General features: G+C 46.3%; 2 protein-coding genes across 4 annotated transcripts; one reads left to right on the top strand and one right to left on the bottom strand.

Annotated features, from left to right (window-relative positions):
* Positions 1-550: 550 nt before the first annotated feature.
* MLST8 (MTOR associated protein, LST8 homolog) lies at positions 551-9,479 on the top strand. Of its 3 annotated transcripts, XR_014213620.1 has the most exons (10): positions 560-666; positions 1,997-2,136; positions 2,251-2,302; positions 3,321-3,483; positions 4,828-4,903; positions 5,552-5,704; positions 6,424-6,548; positions 7,067-7,230; positions 7,803-9,182; positions 9,232-9,479. XR_014213620.1 is itself a non-coding variant. In XM_082199397.1 (9 exons), exons 2-9 carry the CDS (start codon positions 2,008-2,010, stop codon positions 7,919-7,921), a joined length of 981 nt encoding a protein of 326 aa, XP_082055523.1. In that variant the 5' UTR covers positions 551-666; positions 1,997-2,007; the 3' UTR covers positions 7,922-9,479. The 3 variants fall into 3 exon arrangements, 2 of the variants coding, with proteins under 2 accessions (XP_082055523.1, XP_082055524.1); XM_082199397.1 differs by having other exon boundaries at positions 551-666; positions 7,803-9,479; XM_082199398.1 differs by having other exon boundaries at positions 2,254-2,302; positions 7,803-9,479.
* Positions 7,971-17,537, bottom strand: BRICD5 (BRICHOS domain containing 5). Its single transcript, XM_082199409.1, has 6 exons — positions 16,951-17,537; positions 15,342-15,473; positions 14,450-14,602; positions 13,312-13,419; positions 10,833-10,986; positions 7,971-10,014 (listed from the first exon to the last, which is right to left on the bottom strand). The coding sequence occupies exons 1-6, from the start codon at positions 16,987-16,989 to the stop codon at positions 9,920-9,922; spliced, it is 681 nt and encodes a 226-aa protein (XP_082055535.1). The 5' UTR covers positions 16,990-17,537; the 3' UTR covers positions 7,971-9,919.
* Between the last annotated feature and the right edge of the window lie 1,484 nt (positions 17,538-19,021).

Below are 19,021 nucleotides of genomic sequence, written 5' to 3'. Positions count from 1 at the left end.
CATAAAACTTATTTTCCCCAAGCCTGGTGCCCTCCAGATGTTTTGGACTACAAATCCCACCAGCCTCAGTCAGCCGGTCACGCTCCCATTAGCCCCAGAACCGTACCTGGCTCTGCTGGCTGGGGCTGATGGGAGTTGTAGTCCAAAAATCTGCAAAGCACCAGGCTGGGGAAGGCTGTTTGGAGTTTTTTCTGACAGATCGTACTGCGCATGCCTCATTCTAGCCGCGGCCTGTTCCTCCTGCAAATGAACAGAAGGGGCTGTTTTTCTTGGGCGGCAGGCAGGATGAGTCCATAGATGCACCAAAGTGTAGAGAAACATATTGCTGGAGGGAAGGGTGTGCTGTTCTACACACTTACCTGGGAGCAACTCCCATGGAACTTATGTCTGAGTAGACATGTGTAGGTTTCCTCTGTAAAATCCCGGTTTTCTTCATTGTTTGGGTAGGCCTCACAAAAAGGAACTCGGAAGTCAGATACTTGATGTGCATCTATAATTTGGCAACTCTATGAAAAGACACTAGAAACGTAGGACTTGGGTTTTTTTCTTTTGTGCGCAGGCGCATATTTGCCCTTTGATTTCTTCCGACGCAAGCGTAGTTTGAACCGGGCAAGATCTGGCGTGCGCATGCGCTTTACCGGCTCCCTCCCTACTCTGGTTCTGAAGGTAAGCGTCCTTTTCGCAACCCCTCCCCACCCGCCAGTCCCCAATAAATGGGGCAGGGAATCTCCCTCTGTGGATCAGAGACAGTGCTCTGCGATGAAAATAGAATGTATAATTGCAAGTTTTCATTCTTATTCCAATATTTATTTTAATTTATGTTGCATTTTAATTTTTGCAATCCTCACCCTTTCCCTCTTGTTTGCTTTCAGCGGTCCAAACTTATTTTATTTGCTTCTTGGGTTTAGATGCCCTGTTTCCTCTGAGGAGCTCAAAGTGTCCTCTGTTCCAGCCTTCCATTTTATTGTCACAACTACGCTGTGAGCCATGTTTGGTTTCGACTAGATAGAACTGGGCTTTGAACCCAGGACTAGTCGGACACACTCCAGCTGCTGCATCACTCCTTGCCTTGTTACCTCTCCTTGGGTGGGTGGGGGAAGCAGCGATCGGCTGCATGCCACTATTGGTATTTGGGGAGCGTGCTGTGTGCATTGAGGGGGCTGTATAAAAATGAAAAAAACAACAAACATTGCAATTCAAGGCTGAGCCAATCCATACTGCCTGAATAGCTTGAACCCACCCTCACCTTACCAGCCCTCTCCAGTGTGTGTGTGCTCTGCTCTACAAATTTGATCCTAGTTACAGATAGGTAGCCGTGTTGGTCTGCCATAGTCAAAATAAAAAAATTCCTTCCAGTAGCACCTTAAAGACCAACTAAGTTAGTTCTTGGTATGAGCTTTCGTGTGCATGCACCTTAAAGACCAACTAACTTAGTTGGTCTTTAAGGTGCTACTGGAAGGAATTTTTTAAAATTTGATCCTGTTCCTAACAGTTTATAAAAAGGGTTTACCCACACACTTGGGGTTTCTTTCAGATTCCTGCATCCTCCTTCTGAAAGATGCCGGGACATGGCAACATACATAGACAGACAGAAAGTCTTGCAGTGACTCCATGGAAAACAGTGTGACTTGAGCCTGGCTTGTCAGTTTAGCATAAGAACATAAGAATTTGCTTCACTGGGTCAGACCTATAACCCATCTAGTCCAGCATCCTGTCCTCACAGTGGCCAACCAAATGCCTCTTCTGGGAAGCCCCCAAGCCGGACCAAGCGCAAGAGCCCTCTCCCCTGCTGCAGTATTCAGAATCATTGCTGCCTCTGACTGTGGGGACAGAGCATAGCCATTGTGACTAGTGGCCATGTTGTCAGCTCTCAGCTCCTTCCTGGGCAGTGCTGAGTCTCCCGCTCCCTGCAAGTGTCTCTTTGGGAGAAGGTAGGGCATCTCCTCTCTAGCCACATGGGCGGGACTCCTACCCCTCTCTCTTTCTGTGTCCTTAGAAACCTGGACCATGAACACAGCACAGGGCACTGTGGGCAGCGACCCCGTCATCTTGGCCACTGCCGGCTATGACCACACAGTTCGCTTCTGGCAGGCCCACAGTGGGATATGCACCCGGACCGTCCAGCACCAAGATTCTGTATCCTTTTGATGCACCAGCTGTAACAGGATTTTGGCTCTGCTAACCTTACTTAGTGTTTCACTATAGCTATGTGGGCCAGCCTGTTCTGTCTTCCTTAACCACATTTGCCAGCAGGTCAATGCTCTCGAGATCACCCCAGATCGGAGCATGATTGCTGCTGCAGGTAAGTGTGGCGTATTCCAAGAGCGTGGAGTGCAACCTTGTCTTTCCAACCTTGTCTCTCCAAGGGCATGATGTCTGCAATGCTGATGGCTCTGCCAAGGAATTGTGAGACATCTAACAGTGAATTCTCTCCATGATCACAAAGCTATGGCCTCAGGAGAAGCTAGGGAGGTTATTTCCAGCCCAGAGAAACACCCCCATGCTTGTTAGTTGATGCCAGCCCTACCATCAAGTAAAGTGAAGGAAATGCAACATGCCCCACCCCACTGCCCTGGTCATTCCTTTCCCCTGTCCTTATTTGGAGTTGATCGATTACATTTATATCCCACCTTTTTATCCAAAGAGCTCAAGGTGGTGCCCGTGGTTCTCCCTCTCCTTATTTAATCCCCAGATCAACTCTGTGAGGTAGGTTAGGCTGTGAGGCAGTGATTGGCCCACACAGTCACCCAGTGAGATTCATGGCCAAGTGGGGATTTGAACCCTGGTCTCCAAGGACCTAGTCTGACACTCTAACCATTAGGCGACACTGGCTCTCCAGTTAGGATGGGAGCAGGGCTAGGAAGAAAGGACAGACACAGAAGAGGGGACCTTACTGTTGTTTATAGTGTTGGGATTTACTGTTACAGGGATTCCTGGTTAATAAGATAAACCGCTTACAGTTCATAGAATCATAGAGCTGGAAAGGACCTCATAAGTCTAGTCTAACTTCCACTAAGACATTTATTCCTAATAAAGAATAACTTTGCTTTTAAACCTCCGAAGTTTAGTTGAAACCCTGCTTTTGAACCTGCCGGTGTAGGTCCTACCTACCTGAGTATGAGCAAACCAAAATAAATTTCAGTTAGCTGTCCCCATCTCCTTAATACTTGCCACTGCAGCTGAAGGAGAATGACTGCTTTAATGTTTTGTGGGTCTTGACACGAGTACTTACTCTGCCAGTCGCCCGCAGAAAATTCTGTGCAAAGGTCAAATTTGTGCTTTTGAACTAGCTATGAACTAGTTGGGGGTTCTTTTGACAGGCTATCAACACATCCGTATGTATGACTTGAACTCCAATAACCCAAACCCTGTTATCAACTATGACGGTGTCAGCAAGAACATCACCTCTGTTGGCTTCCATGAAGATGGTCGCTGGATGTACACAGGAGGCGAGGACTGCATGGCCCGCATCTGGGACCTCAGGTAAGCCTCTGGAGCTTTGCTCCTTTTCATAACCTGGAGAAAGGGGATAGAGAAAAGTTTTTCTCCCACTCTCACCGGTGAAGCTGCATGTTGGAAAACTCAGGACAGAAAAAAGAAAAGACTTCATCATACAGTCACAGTTAAATTATGGAGCTTACACCCACAGGAAGCAGAAAATTAGAAAAAAATAGTAGAGGAGAAAAATATTGATAGCTATTAGCCACATCGGCTATGCTTTGCCTCTGTAGTTGGAGGCAGAAATACTTCTGATGTGCCATTGGCCTGATACAGCATCAAAGCTCTTATGACCATGGATCTGCAAGGAAAGTCAGTGAGTTTGACGATCTGCAAGATACACAGGAGTTTCTTTCCTCAAATCATTAAGCAGCATTGTAGGCAAGAAGGCAGGTGTCATGGGGTCATGGCCAATGGTTCTTTCAGCCTAAATCAGATGCTGTCTCAGTTTAGGCTGGCACCACAGAACTGGAAGAGACTTGAAGTTTGACTCCCGATGCAGGAACAAGGTTGTCTGAGCCAAGGGTTTTCTAGCGTGACCTCAAGCAAAACTCCATCCCACTGAGTTTAATGAGCTTTCCTTCCTAGTGAATTCATTTGTCTATAAGAATATTTATATACCAACTTGCAAAAAAATCTGGTGGTGTACAATAAAATCATTTAAAACATCCAGAAATAGTAAGCTCATAGAATACAGAACAACTCAAAATTAAAAGTGGTTATCTAAAGTTTTAGGATTGCAGCCTGCATGCTGAATCTTCATCTAGTGGCTTGCCAGTTTAATTCTTGACAGTCTTGTTTAATGTTACAAGAGAAAGAAGAGTAGAAGGAAGAGGGGGAGAAGTCCAGCTTGTCTGACCTAGTTTGGGAGCTTTGGGAGCGAATAAACTGCTGATTTTCACAGGGGTTGCTGTGTTAGTCTGTTGCACCTTAAGGCAAACAAATTTATAATGGCATAAGATTTGGAGACGACATGCCACTTCATTGGATGCATGAACTGTTATCCTGAGTTGCAAGAGTGGATATATTGAGGGTGAATTTTAAATTATGATTGGGGGGGGGATGGATCACAATGTAAGTTTACCCTCTATGTAGTTCAGGAAGAGGAATCTGCACATTTAGGGTGTGGTCCCCTAAGCATTGTTTAATGAGCTCCACTGAGGGTTTGGCCAGGAGATGTTCCTTTGAAATATAAGATCTGATTGCATAGGAGGCTTTCCTAGTGAATGAAGTTCACAAAAAGTGCTTTGGAGCTCCCTGGAGCAATGGCAGTGAAGGGGTTATGCTTTGGCTCACCTGTCATTCTGTCTGCGTCTGTTCTGTTCCCAGGTCCCGCAACCTCCAGTGCCAGCGCATTTTCCAAGTGAATGCCCCCATCAACTGTGTCTGCCTCCATCCCAATCAGGTATGAATCACAGAATTGTACAGTTGGAAGGGACCCCAATGGTCACCTAGTCCAACTCCCTGCAATGCAGGAATTCCAGCTAAAGTCACTGACGTGTGGCCATCCAATCTCCAGTGAAGGGGAGTCTGTTCCACTGTCAGATTGCTCTTAGCATCAGGAGGTTCTTCCTAATGTTTAGTTAGAATCTCCTTTCTTTTCACTTGAATCCATGGGTTCAGGTTCTCCCCTCCGGAGCATCAGAAAACAAGCTTCCTCCATCTTCCATGTGACACCCCTTCCAATATCCGAAGGTGGTTCTCATATCACCTCTCACTATTCTTCTCACCAGGCTAGAGAAACCCAAACCAGTCAACATGAAGCCCTCCCATCCACACATTCTAGATACTTTTATTTTCTGACATTCCTGTTCCACCTTTTGTCCCTTGTGGAATCCAAAAGGGTGGGTTTGTGGGTTTCCAGACAGTCACCCACCCAGGCACTGACCAGACCCAGACCTGCTTAGCTTCAGCAGGGAGGTGGCCTCATGTGACTTCAGACCATCCCCTGGGAACGTCTCCCCTTTCCATGCAGTCTTCCACATGGTGGGGATTTGCAGGGTCTGTGGTCTTGAGAGGTGATGGCACTTTTTGTGTGTATTTCTGTCCACAGGCAGAACTTATCGTTGGGGACCAGAGTGGGGCCATTCACATCTGGGACTTGAAGACGGACCACAATGAACAGCTCATCCCAGAGCCAGAAGTCTCTGTCAACTCTGTTCATATTGATCCTGATGCCAGCTACATGGCTGCCGTTAACAGTTCAGTAAGTGCTGGCTGGCTTTGTGGTGCAGTGATGCGCTACAGCCCGCCTATTGCTTCTCTACCAGCGTCTTGTTTAAAGAGTCCACAGTGGCTGTGTTTGCACGTGGCACTAAACCAGGGTTTGTTTTAACCATGGTTTGTTGCCTGACAGAGGAACAAACAAGCCACCCAAAGTTTTTGTTTTCCAGATGCTCTTGCCTCGGGCCACTGTAGTTCAGCGAAGGCCTGGGGTGGGTTGGTCAAACAAATCATGGTTAAGCAAGGCTCATCGGTTTGCCAAACCATAGTTACCTCATAATATATTAAGATCAAAGATTAGGATAATAAGGAGGGAAAGAAATTGCTGAATTAATTAATTGAATTGGAATACAAAAAAGGGAGGTATGAGGAGGTCAGGGAAACAAGGATATGAATGTATAATATGGAAAGGTTGATCTTTTATTTTTTTATCTGTGTACTTATTTTGTATTTTTCTTGTATTTTTTTTTGTTTTTTTATTCTTGTATTTTATTCTTGTATTTTTTGTTTTTATGCAATTCTTTTTTCTGAAACATATATATATATATATATATACACGCACCATAGTTACCTCAAACCATGCTGGCCTGGGTTTGCACATGCCAGTTAGGTTAACTAACTATGGCTTGGTGTCATGTGACAACCAGATCTAAGCCTTCAGACAGATGTCCTCTCAGATGTTTCATTCCCTTCCCATTGCAGGGAAACTGTTACGTGTGGAATCTCACAGGTGGCATAGGAGATGAGGTGACACAGCTCATCCCAAAGACCAAGATTCCTGCGCACAGCCGCTATGCTCTCCAGTGCAAATTCAGCCCAGACTCCACGTGAGTAGGACTGGCTTTCTAGGGTTTCATATGGTGGGGGCGGGGGGCGGCATTCCCAGCCCTATCTGCAGATGCCATAAGGCTGCCTGCCTGCATAGCAGATTCTCCTACCACTGAGCTACAGACCTTCCCTATGAGGATTCTTTTTGGGACCCATAACTATGGAAGCTTTCTCCATTTAGTGCCCGGGTGGTGTAGTGGTTGGAGCATTGGACCAGGACCTGGGAGACCAGGGTTCAGACCCCCCCCCTCTGCCATGAATCTCACTGGGGGACCTTGGGGGGGCCAGTCACTGCCTCAGCCTCAACCTACACCAGAGGGTTGTTGTGAGGATTAAATGTGGAAGGGGAGAGCTATGTATGCCACCTTGAGGAAGGGATGAAAATAAACAATACATTCTTTAAAATCCGGCAGTATAAATAGGGACTTTTATGTTATTGGTTATTTTGGGTGACACTTCTAGCCTGTGTTCCACCTGCCTTGCCCCACTCTGACTAGTCTTCCGTCTTCTGCTCCAGGCTTTTGGCGACCTGTTCTGCTGACCAAACCTGCAAGATCTGGAGGACGTCTAACTTCTCTCTGATGACAGAATTGAGCATCAAGAGCAACAACCCAGGGGAAACCTCCCGTGGCTGGATGTGGGACTGCGCGTTTTCAGGGGACTCTCAGTACATTGTCACAGGTGAACAAGGGTGGGCCCACCTTTCCTTGGAGAATGAATAGGAAGGATGACAAGGGACATTAAGCCCCCTGTGGCCAGGCCAAGCTATTTTGGGACCTTATGTAGAAAATCAAACGATGCCCGTCTCATTTCTCCTTCCCACCCTACTAAAAATACGAAGATTTTGAACAACGTACACATTGTTAAACAGTACAGTGGTACCTCGGGTTAAGAACTTAATTCGTTCTGGAGGTCCGTTCTTAACCTGAAACTGTTCTTAACCTGAGGTACTTTAGCTAATGGGGCCTCCTGCTGCTGCCATGCCGCCAGAGCACGATTTCTGTTCTCATCCTGAAGCAAAGTTCTTAACCTGAAGCACTATTTCTGGGTTAGCGGAGTGTGTAACTGAAGCGTATGTAACCTGAAGTGTATGTAACCTGAGGTACCACTGTATATAATTCTATAAATTCTTTATGAAGTAGCTCACTAATTGTTACGGCAACCTTGTAAAGCAGTTCAGTGGCATCCATATATTGCCGATTGTTGTGTGTGTTTGTATGTGTGGCTTCACGGTGTCCCTTTTCCTTCCCCAGCCTCCTCTGATAATCTGGCCAGGCTCTGGTGTGTGGAAACGGGCGAGATCAAGCGGGAATACAGTGGACATCAGAAAGCGGTCGTCTGCCTTGCTTTCAACGACAGCGTCTTGGGCTGAGAAGGAAAGCTGCGCTCACAAGATTGCTGCAAGACTATTTTTTTTTGGGGGGGGTCAGGTGTGCAAAGACTGTGTTGCCACCCGCAGCTGCCTTTCTGCAGAACAGCCGGATTCAAGTAAAATTGAAGCCACCTTAACCATCTTTGCACAGTGGCAGGCAGTTTTAAAACAGAACCCCCAGATTTTGTTTGGCGTAAGATCTTTGTGCCAAAGTATTGCTTAACAAAGAGTGGTTTGTAAGGAGAAACTGTGACACTCAGCACCGATGTTACTGTATGGGATGGATCTCCCAACACAGGGTTTCAACTTGCTCTCTTTGGGGAACTGCTTTTGTTTAGGTGAGGCTGCCCTCTGTTCCTTCCATTCACCTTTGCCCAACGTAAATGGCTAAGCGGACATTCCAATTTATGTGCATACACACACCCGTTCTCCCATGCCAGAAGCAAAGGTAGGCTGCCTCTGTTGCAAGCTTGCCACCTCCTGCTTCAGAAGGCTCACTGGAGTTGGAAGAAAAATGGTTTACCCTCATTCCTTTTGTGGTTATAAACTGCTGGATTGGATCAGAGGCCCCTCTAGGCCAGCTACACCAGTGGGAAGCTCACAAGTAGGATGTGAGCACAGGAAAACTCATCACTGTGGTTCCTGTTTTGCAGGGGGTTGGACTAATGACCCTTTGTGTCCTTTCCAACACTGCAATTCTGTGATTTCTCCTCTGCTCCTGGAGGTTACTGTCTTGACTAGTTATTGATAATCCTTTTCATCTTCCATGAATTGTCTAGAGTAAACCCCTCTCAAAGCCATCCAGGTCAGTAGCCATCAGTGCATCTTGTGGAAGTGAATTCCCATAGTTCTGCTATAACTTTCTTCTGTCCCTCCTGAATTTTCCAACATTAGCATCATTGGACAATCCGGGGTTGGTGGGGGGCAGCATTATGGGAGAGCGAGAGCGTTTTCTAACTGAATCAAATTGCAAGTAAAAATGCAGTTAGGCCTGACATTCAATGCTGGAGCCAGGCGTGGGGCGAATGAACAATGGCTTCTCCCTGGAGCTGGGGTGCACCCTGTTCTGGGCTCAGAAGTGCCTTTATTAATTAGCAGATTATTTAAATGCAGCCTTCCCCCAGATGGTGCTCTCCAGCTGTTTTGGACTACAACTCCCATCAGCTCCAGCACCCTATGGCAATGCCATCTGTGACTGACATTGAGCTGGAGAGCACCAGCTTGAGGAAGGCTGGTTGAGTAACTGAGCTAGCCAAGCAGTGTAGCGCTGCCATCCCGGTCCACAGAATTGGAAAAAAAGGACTGAAAAGGACCTCCAGCAGGGAGGTGTGCTTGGAGAAGTGCAAGCGTGCTTTTAGCCCTGGGGGGTGGGACACAGGAGTTCTTGGTTCCTCTCTTTTCTCTCTCCCTCCCTTGCTGCTATTAACACACATCTCAAGCTGCTCATTTCCTCATTTTTTTGTGCTTTTAATTATTTTCACACATGCACACACACCAGGGTAGCTCCTTAAAATGAGTGGTTTGTGGTTTTTCTTAAAAAATACTTTGATTTACAAAATGTTTGTTTGACTCAGATTTTTAACTGGATCTACACCACGCAGTTTCTTCTCCCCACAGACAATTATTTACAGGCTTATAGCTGAAAGGGCAACACTCTTTGTAAATAAAGCAGGAGTATACATATACATACAGTATATACACACACACATATGTATATACTGCCATCTTGACTGAGTGTCGCTGTAGTTCAGACTTCCTCAACCTGGTGCCCTTCAAGTGCTGTTGGACTACAAGCCCATCAGACCCGGGAAGCACAGCTGTGCTGATGGGAATTATAGTCCATAGCACCCAGAGAGCACCAGGTTGGGGAAGGTTCCTGTAGCCCTTCTTGCCCAATCCAGAGCCCTGAATTGCAACGTGGGCTTGGCGGAGACAGCAGAGCCTCGCCCTTGTGTTCAAGTAGAGAAGAGCAGAGGTGCAGAGGGTGGTCCAGGCCATTCATTCGGGAAGGTAGTAGAAGCAGATGGAGACGCAGATGTTGTTCGGAAAGCAGATGTCAATGCACAGGTAGATGAGCCGCTGCTTTGGAGGACCTACAAGGAGAACAGGTGTGTGACTGGTACGGTTAGTGCATGGACAGCATCCAAATGCAGAGCATTTACTATTAAAACTGATTATTTGGGGGGTGGGAGGCCGCGTATTAACACAGCTCTCTTGCAGAATGTGGAAAAAGGCAACCACCCACTTTCAATAATTTTGCGTATTTAAATTTCAAGAAGCAGATCTCGGGCTCTGCTGCTGTACATCTCCCATCCAAGAAACCACCTGCAAAAGACTCCAGTGTTCCAGAAAGGGTGTCTCCCCACCTCTGAGCTCTTAAGACAGTGGGAGACACCCCAGCTTGTTTAGCACTTCTCATCCCAGGGGAATTCAATCTGAGGGACTGGAGCTCTGCTCAGCAGATTGAATGCAAGCCTGAAAGCTCTTAACTGGATACCTGTTGTCCACCTTTCTACATGGTCCTCAGAATACAACCTGGTTTGGGATGATTTTTATTTACCCTAGCTGATGTAGGGGCATGCTGAGAGGCAGGAGTTTTTGAATTAATTATATTGCTATCCCACCTTTCCCTTGAGGAGGTTTACATGCCTCTTCCTCCTCTTTATTTCATCCTCACAACATGCTGCTAGATTATGCCTTATACAGTCATACCTTTAGTCCATGAAGCTCAGTGTTCTTTACACTGACTGGCAGTTGCTGTCCAGGGTTTTTCAGACTTAATTAGAGATGCCACTGGCAATTGAACCTGGGACCTCCCTGCATGCAAGGCAGATGGGCTACCACTGAGGTACGATGACCCTTCCCCAGCTGGCTGCGTCTGTTGGGGGCTGGGGTCCAGCAGCCCACTCACCGTCTTTCTTCTTGACCCAGTAGATGGGCGCCTGCCCACACAGGGACCTGACAGCCTCCCCTGCCTCTTCTGGTCGCACCTGCCTCCCTGGCACGATCCCCAGGAACTCACGGTAGTACTGGGTCCTGTCATTGGGAAGCGGCAGCTGATCCACCTTGGCAGGAACAAGAAACACCAAGTGTCAGGGCTCTGCATTCCTTAATCCTTCATTAATGACCATCAAAAGGAAGCACTGAACAGATGTTGGTATAAGCCAGGCTTCACTCCAGCTGGTGCCCTGCAAAGGTTTTGGTCTACAGCTCATATCACGGCAGTGCTTGCTAGGGATGTTGGCAGTTGTAGTCTAAAACATCTGGCTAAGGCAACCCAGTCAGATGTGCAGGGTACGTTATTATTATTTGGAGGGCACCAGCTTTGAGAAGGCTGGTGTGGACAGATGAACACCAGCATCTAGTTCTGCCAAGGGGTCAGGGACTGGGGAGCTGCAGTCATGCCATTGCCCCAGGCCACACTGACCTGTCCTTTTTTAAAAAAATGGTAAATATTTTATCTGTCTTATAATAAAACGGCATTGTTCAACCTCAACAAAAAATGCAGAAGATTGCATGCATCCACCCATAAGTCACATATGAGAAAGAAAAGTGGCAAGTGACTGAATCAGTGAATGCATCACCTTCAACTATCCATGGCATAGCCTCTCCTTTAGTAAGTGTGAGGGGCTGGAAGTCTGACGTTAACAGTCTTATTATTACAACATAATGGACTGCTGGATTAGAGCAATGGCCCATCTAATTCGGCATCCTGTTTTCACAGTGGCCAACTAGATGGTCCTATAGGAAATCTGCAAGCAGGATCCAAACATGAGAGCCCTCTCCCCTCCTGTGGTTTCCAGCAACTAGTATTCAGAAGCATCGCTGTCTCCAACTGTGGAGGCAGAGAGAGCATAATTGTTAGCCCCCTCCTCCATGGAATTATCTAATTCTCTTTTAAAGTCATCCAGGTTGGTGGCTGTCACTGCCTCCTGCGGGAGTGAGTTCTATAGTTTAACTTCATGCTGCGTGAAGAAATTGTATATTTTAAAGATTTATTTCCTGCCCTTCACCCCAAGGTCCCTAACATCACTTCTGTTTACACAGCTGACATATGGGAACCAGACCTTTTCAAAACAGTCTTTCATTAACAAGGTTGCCGGGTGTCTCACATTCCTCCCCATTTACTTTCTTCCAAAGTTCTGGGGGAGCGTTGGCAGAGCTGGCCAGGAGCGCTGCCTCCCTGCTAAATGGAAGTGGGGGCGGTAAACCAACCCCACTGAGCTTTGTCCCGACATTCCCGGCAGAACAGGGGCCTCTGTCTTTCCGAAATCAAACCTCTGCCCTCGCCCCTCACCTGAAGCCATTAACATTTTGTCTGGAGGACTCTTATGCATCATTACTCAGACTTATGCTGCTGTGGAATCACTGACAAAAGCACCTTTGTTTCCTTGGCTTACTGCAATCGCCCACAAGCTGGAAGGAGGGTTTCCTCTCCTTGTCTCCGGCCCCCTCACCCGCCACTATGTTACATTTTCGTCTCCTTTTCCTTTTACTTAAAGGAAATGGATAGGAGTAACCCACTCATCTTGGCTTAGAAGGCGGAGAGAGAATAGTTTTTCTCCCTCTCTCATAACGCTAGAACTCATGGGCATCCACTGAAGCTGAATGTTGGAAGATTTGGGAAGGATAAAATGAAGAACAGCTCTTCTTCATGCAGTTAACCTATGGAACTCATGCCCACAGGAGGCAATGGTGGCCACCAACTTGGAAGGCCTTAAAAGAGGATTGGACACATTGAGGGAGGAGGAAAAGGCAATCCATGGCTACTAGTCACAATGGCTATGCTCGGATTCCTTGCTCAGAAGCAGCAATGCTTCTGAAAACGAGCTGCTGGAAGGGACATCTAGCTGGAAACTGAGAACAGGATGCTGGACTAGAGGGCCACTAGCTTCATCCAGAAGTGTCATCTTATGTTCTGAATGCCCAACAAGGCTAGACAAAGACATTTTGCTGTTGACCAGAAGGTTGGTGTTTTGAACCCACCCAGAGACAGCTGTGGGAAGGATTCCTGCATTGCAGGGGTTGAACTAGATGACTCAAGGGGTCCCTTTGAAATCTACAATTCTATAACCTGTGGCCCTCCAGTTGCTGTTGGGTTTTCAGATTCAATAGCTGGCCAGCGGTCAGGGATGATGACAGGAGCTGGAGTCCAGGAAGATCTGGAGGGCCACAGATTAGGCACTCCTGATTAAGATTCATCCTAAAGGGAATGAATGATTCCCCCTTTAAAGCCTTCTAAGTTAGTGTCCTTCACCACCTCTTGTGGGAGATGAAATACTCCTGGCTTTCCAGGTGATGCTTCTTCAAAATTCATTTAAACTAAGAAAATAGGCAAGAGTATAAGGAATCTAGATTCTACGGAGGCTGCTTCAGCATTCTATGCTTACCCTGTGTTCTGACAGGTTGAAGGACATCTGGACAGTGTCTCGGTCTCGGTCATCCATCATCCGCAGGTAGCAATTGTTCTGCTCTGAGGGCTTGTAGCAGACGTAGCCCTGAACAGAAGAAACTAGATAAGCCTGTTTTGTTTGCTGACAGGTTGCTTGATCCACTGACTAAGTGAACATAGTACTGTCCTCTCTGCCTCCTGTAGCACCAGCAATGCACTTGGGGGAGCTAATACGTGGCCCGTGAGAGATGCTGGACTCCTAGTCCCAGCATGGCTGGCAGGCAGAGGTGATGGATGCTGTGGCCCAGCATCACCTGAAGGGCTGTGGGTTAGCCACCCCCGCAATACATTCTCATAGTTCATTTTTCCTGAACTTCTCTCAGGCACAGGCTCTGAGAGTTGCTCCAGTGTGTTTCATTTGCAGAGAGAAAGATGCAGAGGTTTCTGATCTGGAAGCCACATACTTCCTCAACTGGAGGTTTTGACTTCCAATACTGATTGTGTGTAAATACATACATGCTTAGGGGCTTATGGTTGTGTGCAGAGGAAAATGCACTCTGCACATGCCCCTGGGCATTTTATTCTATCAAAGATTCCTGGGAGGAAGCCTGCTGTGTGTGTGTGTGTGTTCTAGGGGCCTGCATGTCCAACACTGCTCAGAGCGGCTGAAATTTCTGTATAGCTAGACTGAAACCCACACTTGTTCTGGGGGCCTCCTGCACACATCCAGAGGGATGCTCATTTCATTGAGCCGCTTGAGCAGCAGGAGGGCAAGAGGCGGCTTGCTCTGACATAGTTCACTTTACTATTTCTAACGCCGGCTCCTCAGTGCTTCACCATGGTCCTTTGCATGCCAGGAAACTGCATCAGCTTCCCCTATATTTATATATAACTGTTCATTAAAAAATTCTGTGGCACTTGAAGAGGATAAAGGAATGCCACATATATTGCTTCTTTTACCATCACAAAAATCCTGGGAGGCAGAAAGGCCATGAGGATTTCCTATTCAAGTGGCTTGGCCAGGAGCACCCGCCAGCTTCATGGCTTAGGTGGGCTTTGTGGCTGCACCTGCAACTTCTCAGCATTGTGCCCCCTTCCTCACAATTTGGAAAGGCAGGGACCACCAGGACACTCACATTCTTGTTGTCAAACAAGACTGATGTTGTTTGGTTACTTGGGGAAGTTATGCAATAAGTAACTGTGTTCTTGGACTTGTTCATGAAAGCCGACTGGTTCATCCGAGACCCTGGTCGGTTCTGGAAGTTTAACCGGACAACCTGCAAAAGAGGCTATGAAGATATGCAGTGTTAAGACTGGTTGGGGGTGGGAGAAACTGCCTGGGCTATCGGCTGCAGCAAGATTCTGTGTGCTCCCCTTCCTGGTCATTTTCTTGGGGGGGGGGTGCGTCTAGAACAGCTAAATATAGTCATGGCAACAGCCAGAAAGAGGAAGACTTATGTCTTTCAGCTCTTCAGCTTAGAAAACAGATGTTTTAATGGAGTGTTTGCAAGGAGGTTTGTAAAATCACAACTGGTACAAGAAGGGAGACGACAGGAGTAATTTACTCTTTCTCAAAACAGAAGAACATGTTGCTGATGGCAACGCGCAGGGCAGATGAAAGAAAATGCTCTCTCATGTGCAACACATACTTGTTCGTACATAAATCATTGCAAGAATACAAGGAAGGGGATACAGATGAAGTTTTCCAGTGGTAATAATATAAAGCAATAAACAAATCTAATAAATCAAGTCCCATTGAGTTCAATGGGACATACTCCCGGGCCAGCGTGCTGAACAGCCTTCTCCCAACCTGGAACCCTCCAGCTGTAAGCAGTTCATGGGAGTTGTAGTCCAAAGCATTGGTGGGGTGGTGGAGTGGGTTGGTTGGTTGCACTGTTGGGGAAGGCTGGTATAGAGGACTGCAACCTTATTTTGCTGATGACTGATGAACAGTTTCAGCCACTCCCTGCAGGCAAAATGGGGTGGTGAACAGAGTATTGCGTTCCCCGGGTAAGAGAATCTCCTTACCTTGGGAGATGTTTTTGCGAAGCTGAGAGTTGCTGCCACAGCAATGCAGATAATTCCACAGATTAAAATGACAGAAAGAACAACCCAAAATGTCCTGGAAAGGCTTTTGGATTCTGCCGGCAAGGCTCTCTCCTAAGAGCCAAGATAAGCCCATCAGTCAAACAGAAGCCAACAAGTTGAACATCAAAAATATTAGTGGGAAACACCACATGCAACCTTCATTTGAAGGACTCCAACCCTTTCCTATTCTGCTTAAGAAAATGAAGTACAATAAAATGGCATGACAAAAATGCAAACATGGATGTACTTGATGTACATCCATGATGTAGTTATGCGATATAAGCAGCTCAGGGCTTGCCTACCCAGTTTATATGGTTGTAACCTGCCCTGGAACCTAAGGGTAGGTAATTAATAATAAATTATTATTAATAATCATTTTTTGTTGACATGGAAATTAACTCATTCTCATCCCATTGCTGGATCAGTGATCCCTGGTTTTCCGAAAGCTGCGGACTGTGTAAAGACAGGTAATACAAGGTATTCAAAATGTTTTTTGTCATGATCCACAGGAATTCCATGGATCATACATCTTCCTCTTTCCCTTGGTATCTAAGTCTTTGTATTATTTTGGTGTTCAAGTTGTTACTCTGCAAAAGCATAGGGATCTTAAGCAGTGTAGTTATCAGTTTTTGGAGAAGGTCTGGCCTGATTTAAAATCTTTAGTGCACAGAACTGAAATTAAGACAACAATCCTATGCAGGCTTGCTCAAAAACAGGTCCCACTGTGTTCAGAGGAATTTACTCCAAAGTAAAGGATTGCAGTAGAAGATATTTAGGCAGGCTTTTAAACTAAAATGTTTAATACTGTACTTTGCCTAAGTGAATGCAAGAGATTCAGAATATTGCCTACACAAAGTATAAAACAGTCTTCCCCAACCTTGTAGTTTGATGTTTTGGACCTGTCCTGGCTGGGGCTTATAGTCCAATACATCTGGAGGGCAGCTGCCTGACAAAGTATCAGTTTAATGTTGATGGTAAAACTTCCTATAACATATATAAGTTCCCTAAGGTTATGAAAGATTTCACTAAGTTTGATCATTCTTGCATACGGAGTACCTTCAATCTCCAGGAGCACCAAGATCTGCATCAATAGTCCTGAGGTAGGAACAGCCGACATGGTGCCCTTGCAATGTTGTGGGACCAGAAACCACACTACCTTAGACTACTGGCATTGCTGTCTGGGGCTGATGGGAATTGGGGGCCCAACATCTCGAGAGCATCACATCGGGTACCCCTGTCCTGGGGCAATGAAAGGATTTGGATCAGAGCATTCTCTCAATTCGCTTTCTCAACCTGTATCATTCTCTCACTTCTACCCTGATCCCGACGTCCAGAGTATTTTGGTGCCCAAGTTGAGAACTCCAGGCGTCCCAGTAATGTGGGACACAATCCATTTGCAAGTTTTCCTGTGTGACTGTGCATCACTCCACTCCTTTAAAAGGAAAAATCCCAAGAGAAACAGATCAGGAACCCATCAAGGGAAATTTACTGGTGCCAAGGAGCGGCAGGTGCTGGGTTGTGGGGAAAGAAAAGGCGGCAGGGTACTTACTGGACAGGGGGTGATGTGGGCCACAGTCTGTTCCTCCATTCTCGATGCCCTCTTTGCTCCTCTGACTCTGCCTTCTGACAGTATAGAGCTTGTGCATTATCAAATCCCTCGGAATCCGGTTTGAAACCTGAGAACATGCCCCATTTTACTGCCCACCCTGGCACCTTGACTTGGAGAAGGAGCCACGTGGTGGTGAAACGTTAGATGCTCTAAATGGTGGGAGGGAACAGAGGCTGCAGAAAGATGCTGTCCTGGGCACGGTGATGCTTTCGCTGTCCTTCCTTGTGAGACAGCTAACACATTCATGGGGAACACAATTGGGGGCTTTGTGTGAGACCTTTGCATTCTGGCAGCCGCCCTTGGTATGGGCCAGACATCTCTCTCATTTGGGGTGGGGGGAGGGAAGGAAGTAAAAACAAGTAGAGAAGAGTGCCAGCCTGCCCAGAGGTCTGAGACATCTGCTCCTGGAGAGAACCTGCCATTCAGACCTGTCACCTTCCGAACCTCTGCAGCGCACAGAACCACAACTCTCCTGAATTAACATGGTCAGAAACAGGAAAAGGTTACTTGATGTGATTATCAAATATAAATATATTTTAGTATTTTAGTCTTTTTGAGGACTCTGAAGGAAGAGGAAGTAGGAGTCAACTTTGTGATTTCAACCATTTGGGAAACTGGATTGTCCCATTTTAAGATGGCAGCATGGCCATTGACACCAATAATGATCAGGCTAGATGTTAAAAAATCCAAGGTTTTTTTTTTACAGAATGTGGGGGGGGGGAGAAAAAAGGTTGTTTCTCTCAAGCCATCCTTGTCTGCAGCTGGTCAAGTTTTAAGATGGGAGTGTGAGAGGAGCTAGCACACTTTCAAATGAGGTACTTTCAGGTGCTGGCAGTTTTCAAGTTGCACCACAGCCTCCTGGGAGGAAGGAGGGGAGAATGGCTGATCATCCATGTCAGTAAATGCAAGCAGCGAAGTGGGCACATACCTATGATAGGTGGCGAACAGGAATAAAGAGAAACTAAAAAATAGAATCCAAAGGCCCATAGAAAGAACCTCTACTTGTAGAGTCAGTGGAGCAGCTCACCAGCACTCGCCCAGTTTACTTTGTTTCACGTCCAATGAAATGGCCTGAAGCCTTCGCTATTTCTACAGTGAGCTTGCCCCAAGATCATCAGGGGCAAGGCTATGATGACAGCTTGTCATCATCATCTTATGAAGCACCTGCCATCTTTTGCTTCCAAGCTATTTCTTCTGGCAAAAGATCATACCGCTGTCCTGCGGTTTTTGCTTGAGGCCTATTAGAAAAGGGGGTGGGGGCCAGAAGAAAAATGCTTTCATGCAGACATGCTCATTCTCATTATTAACACACACACTCGTGCATTTCATGGCTCAAAGTTAAGGCTGGACACATTTTCCTCTGGCACCATTTCTCAGAACACCCATTCTGCTCCTGGTCAGCTGTGGCTAAACAGCCCTTTCATGTCTCTAAGTAGCTAAAAGCAAACCAGTCATCAACTTTGCGATATGTAGCCAAATACAGGCTCAGGGTGGTGAATTCTTTAAGGAATGTGCTGGCTGGAAGTGATGGAAGTTGTAGCACAAGACATCTGGAGATTTATTTTCACTAAAAATAAGTAAAAACATGCTAAATTAGATCTCTATTGCCTTAGGGCACTAATTCTGAATCCAAAAATTTTCAGAAATCCAAAACCTTCAGGGATGACGTGACAGGCAAACACAAGGCTCAGACCTGATGGATAAACCACAATTTGCCATTATTTTTGAACCTAGTCTGTTTGTGTAAAGAGGTATGGAGTTCTAAAAAGGGAGATTAAGGCTGCAACTGTAAACAATAAACTCCACTGACAACAGTAGGACTTATTTCTACACAGTTATATAGGATTGCTAGTCTTATTTTACCAAAAAACAATTCTCACTAACCTTACATTATGAACCAGAAATTCAAACTATTAATTTGAAACGGGAAAGAACACACAGCCAATTTAAATAAAAGAAAAATATTCTTCCCACTGGTGTCTCCTGGATGTTTACAACATTGGACAATTTA

Source organism: Podarcis vaucheri (assembly GCF_965113315.1).
Source record: "Podarcis vaucheri genome assembly, chromosome: 14".
Lineage (NCBI taxonomy): Eukaryota > Metazoa > Chordata > Lepidosauria > Squamata > Lacertidae > Podarcis > Podarcis vaucheri.
This window is presented reverse-complemented; position numbering and strand designations above follow the sequence as displayed.